Here is a 5,000-nt window from a genome sequence, read left to right as displayed (position 1 = left end):
GGTTAGAATAGGTCCTCAGTACCCCTTACTTGTCGTAGAAGGCGACTAAATGGGGAGGTCCTTCGGATGAGACCGCAAAACTGAGGTCCCGTGTCACAGCAGGTGTGGCACGATAAAGATCCCTCCCTGCTCAAAGGCCATAAGCGCCGAGCATGGGTTGAAATTTTGCAGCCCTTCACCGGCAGTGGTGACGTCTCCATATGAGTGAAATATTCTAGAGAGGGACGATAAACAATATGCAATCAATCAATCAAGTATACTTTAGGCAAAATTTATCATTTAAAAGTTAAAATTTGTGAATGTACAAAATCAAGATGCTTTATATCACAAAATTAATATTTTACTGGTTTGTTTGTTTACATAAATTGACTCGAGTCTTTGTTTATATAACACAGAATTAAAGCTAAAATATTGCTCTTATTCTTGCATTCAGAAGGTTCAAATTTTGGTTGTCAACATTGAATGATTTATAGTCTGCATTTTTAACATCAAGAATGAAAAATATTTTTTTTTCTCGAAAAACGTGAACTTAAAATCTTGGGTAAAAATTGAAATAAATTGGGCCGCAGAACTTCTACATCTTTCACAGAAAGCAAATCTAATTAAAATCAAGACTTGTAGATCCGCTCCTCTACGATCCGCTTGTATTGAAGCGTATCGTAGAGGAGCGGATCTACAAGTCTTAATTTTAATTAGATTGACAGGAAACCAACCACAACTTTACAGATACAATGTAGATAGGACAAACAGGAAAACACATTAGCAACAAACAAACAAACAAACAAACAGGTGTGACGTCATACTCACCTGAAAGAGGTGCTTATTTCATGTAATGTAGACATTTTCTCTCGAAGACTTACCGCCCACTTCCAGGAAGGTAGATACTATCCATTGGTTCTCTTCACTAGAGTTGATTTCCAATAAGTAACTCGAGTGCGCTTGACATTGTAGCTGAAACATTACAACGATATTGATACATAGTATGTAACACGTACACTAATAGACTAAATTAAGTTGTAAATAATCTCTAAATAAATATTTATTCGCTACATACATACATACAAACATACATACATAAATACCAAGGATAACCCATGAAAGCTCGAAAGCTTATTTCCAATGGGGTCCTTTGATGCACGGATGTTTGCGCTAGTGGGTCATTTATGTGGGAGGAAACCGGAGTACCCGGAGGAAACCCACGTGTCCGAGCGGGCGACCGCCATACCCTCTCACATACAACCACTGCCGATCACGGGGATTGAACTCGGGTCGCAGAGGTAAGAATCGAGACACCCCGGTAAGCGAAATGTAATTCCTTAATTTAGTTCTTAGTATATTGTTTCTGTTAATGATGTATAGATTATTACCATTTGTCGTATTTTCGTAGTGTGATATTCATGTAAAACATGTCTCTTGATAAAGACGCGGGTTGTGTTGAACATGTTAGAGTTAGATAACAAGCAGTGTGGTGGTCTTTTCAGTACTTCTATAAATTCAATATTGGCCATGTATCTTTGTATCTTTTTAGATTCCGACAATTTAAGAAGGCATGGTGTTGTTAGATTAGTGTTCTTATATCTGTGCATGTGTGTGTGTGTGTGTGTGTGTGTGTGTGTGGAGAGAGAGAGAGAGAGAGAGAGAGAGAGAGAGAGAGAGAGAGAGTTAGAGTTATCTTACCACTGCATCATTCCAGGAGGATTTTGTTGCATTGTAGAAATAACAATGGGATCCAAAGAAAAGCCATCCTTGATCACACACTACACAGGAATAAAGATGTCATGAAAACAAACTGTTAATGAATTATCTGTTTTGCATTAATTTTAAATTACAGAAATCATTTAATTCTTAAATTAGTTTTGACATTGTCTGTTGAGCAACACGGTTCGGTGCTTTAACGTTATTTATGTATTCTCTGTATTGTTCTAAACATTCTACGACAAATATCCATATTTTTCAGGCTAGTTGTATTCGGCGCGCCCGCGCGTTAATCATGGTCAGGGTTTTCCAGTGCAATTTTTGCTGTGGTAATAAACATTCAAATGAGATTGTTTTTTTTTTTTTATACCTTTTAGCTTTATCGCTTGTTTTTAAGAAAACAATCTTAATCGAATATCGATCCCGATCATAAGCCATTATCAATTTACCAAGGTTTGCAAAGTCAATAAAAAAACAATACAGAGTCTAATATCAATCAGACGTCAGACATACAAATAAAATGTCGCATATACAAAAAGCTGAAAAGTGCAGATAATGAACAGTGATCAATCTCATAACTCCTATAAGAAATATAAAATATAGAGTTGGGCAAACACGGATCCCTGGATATACCAGAGGTTGGGTCGGTCGGGTGCCTAAGAGGAGTAAGCATCCCCTGTCGACCTGTCACACCCGCCGTGAGCCCTATATCTTGATCAGGTAAACGGGGTTATCTGTAGTCAAAACCAGTGTACCAAGAACGACTTAAGAATTGACATGAAACATTTTTGTACACATTCTACACTGCAGTTGTTAATGAAATAATCGTTTACTCCCCCATCTCCCTCCCTAATTGCTCCAAATACATGTATTAAATCGTAAATATAAAGACCCTGGCCTTAATGTAATTGGAAGTTCAGATAAACTGGCCTGTATCTGCATTCAAAATTAAATCAATTTCAATACATTGACGTACTGTTCTTGAAAATACATCCATTTCTAACTTTGAATTCCTATTGACGTATCCCGTGGGGATCTGCATTTAGAATAGGTCCTCAGTACCCCTTGCTTGTCGTAGAAGGCGACTAAATGGGGCGGTCCTTCGGATGAGACCGCAAAAACCGATGTCCCATGTCACAGCAGGTGTGACACGATAAAAATCCCTCCCTGCTCAAAGGCCATAAGCGCCGAGCATGGGTTGAAATTTTGCAGCCCTTCACCGGCAGTGGTGACGTCTCCATATGAGTGAAATATTCCCGAGAGGGACGATAAACAATATTCAATCAATCAATCAACCTATTGACATATTGTGACCACCCTAATCAGAGCCGCTGTTTCAACAGTTTATAATCTGCATTTCATTATGTGGGACTTCACTACATGTAACTTCCGGTGAAATATCGCGCCCGATACGTACAATTAAAAATAAGCGATACATTTTTTTCAGAAAAAATAGTGACGCGCTGGTGCGCCGAATACAACTAGGTTTTACAAGTTGATATAGACAGACGAGAACCACTTTTCTAGAACATTGATGCAGGCAATCTAGAAATAAGTATGTACAATTAGTCAACGGATTTGGTCATAAGGTATCAAACTCATCACTGCTAATAGACGGTTCTGACGTCATAAAATATCTAGGTGAAGCCAACGGTCAAATATAGTCAAATACGATAAATTATCTACATGTAGCTGAGGTCAAAGGTCAAATACGTCTAGATCAACGTATGGCATGCATGTATGTCGATGTGGTAGAACCCTAGCTTAATGATACTTGATAAAAGCAAACTTTTTTTTCCAAAATATATTCATGTTTACGTTAAAAAAAATATCAGTAAAATTTGATTACACTGTACAATTCACCGTATGGAATGTAATTTTCAAAGGTAGTTCTACCCTCATGTGATTTATCAATATTAATGGTTGAAATTGAAAAAAAAAACCTGTATTAACTTCCACTCAATATAGTTTAATTTGATCAATAACTAAAGAAAATGAGTATGTAGCTACTTTTTTAAAGAAGTCAGATAATTTTATACCAAAACGTTCAACATCAGAAAATCACACTTTTTTGCAAAACAGTTTAAGAAAGATAGATACAAATTTTTAATGTCAACAGTTTAGAAAAACTGCTAATTCATGGATATATCAATTATTTGTGGATTATCGGGAAATCATTCTTCACCTTTCATAATGGACATGGGCATGCAGTTGAGAAATATCTGCATAGAGATATTTCTCTTGACAATATTTTTATTATTATGAATAATTGATTATCTATGGAAAATATAAACTTTTTTCATTATCAATAGTTTGCGAAATTTCCTTTTCACAAAATACGTGGTGGGCGGGGGGGGGGGGGGGGGGGAGGGGGGGGGTCGTGCAAATGAAACACAAAACAACACTGCGGTATAACATTCATATCTGTATTTTGAATACTTATAAAGTCAGCGATCCAGTTTCGTCGACTGGCTCTATCCTATCCAGACGTCCTACTTTTACACTCCCTCCATCGGAACATAATCACGATCACGATAAATAAAATTAACATAAAAAGTAGCTCATTACACCAAAATTTGTATTTCATGACTCGTTAGGGCACCTCTGATGAAGTATGATATCACCATCGAAAGAATGATACAAGCTCTCAATCTTATATGAATTTTTTGGGATTTTTCCCGGAATGATAAGAAACGTGGTTTGATTCTCGAGTCCAAATTTTCTTGTGATTTGAAACATGATATATCTAATAAAAACATGCCTAAACGACTTAGCATACTCAGAAGTTTTAATTTTTAAATAATTTTTTAAGGAAAATTAAAAAAAACCTTATTTGCAAGTATTTTGTTTTAAATCTGCGGATAAAATCTTCAAGAAGCATGTCGATTAGGAAAAAAACATATCAATTATTATTATTATAGAAATATATTTTAACAAGAAATTGGAATGAAATGGTCAAAATTCAGATACACTGCGATTTTTCAAATTTGAACAAGCCTGATCAGAATCATAAACAAGAGGCCCATGGGCCACATCGCTCACCTGAGTCACCTTGGCCCATATCTGAAGACTTTCCATATATATTTGCATGTAAAACCTTAGTCCCTATTATGGCCAAAACTACCCTTTGCAAACTTGAATCTACACTATGTCAGAAAGCTTTCATGTAAATGTCAACTTCTTAGGCCCAATGGTTCTTGAGAAGAATATTTTTAAAGCTTTTTCCTATATTTGTATGTAAAACTTTGACCCCCCCCCCCCCACTTGTGGCCCCATCCTACCCCCTGGGGGCCATGATTTGAACA

General features: G+C 36.5%; 1 protein-coding gene across 1 annotated transcript in view; it reads right to left on the bottom strand.

The window, feature by feature from the left end:
* Positions 1-5,000, bottom strand: part of LOC125658516 (perlucin-like) — a 15,900-nt gene that overhangs the window by 5,649 nt on the left and 5,251 nt on the right. The window contains exons 3-4 of the mRNA XM_056150865.1: positions 1,678-1,757; positions 861-951 (exon numbers count right to left, since the gene is read on the bottom strand). Coding sequence (XP_056006840.1) covers positions 861-951; positions 1,678-1,757 — 171 coding nt within the window. The remainder of the gene's footprint in view (positions 1-860; positions 952-1,677; positions 1,758-5,000) is intronic.

This window comes from Ostrea edulis, chromosome 9, assembly GCF_947568905.1.
Source record: "Ostrea edulis chromosome 9, xbOstEdul1.1, whole genome shotgun sequence".
In the NCBI taxonomy this organism is placed as follows: domain Eukaryota; kingdom Metazoa; phylum Mollusca; class Bivalvia; order Ostreida; family Ostreidae; genus Ostrea; species Ostrea edulis.
The sequence above is the reverse complement of the archived record's forward strand: the minus strand, read 5'-3'. Positions and strand labels throughout refer to the sequence as shown.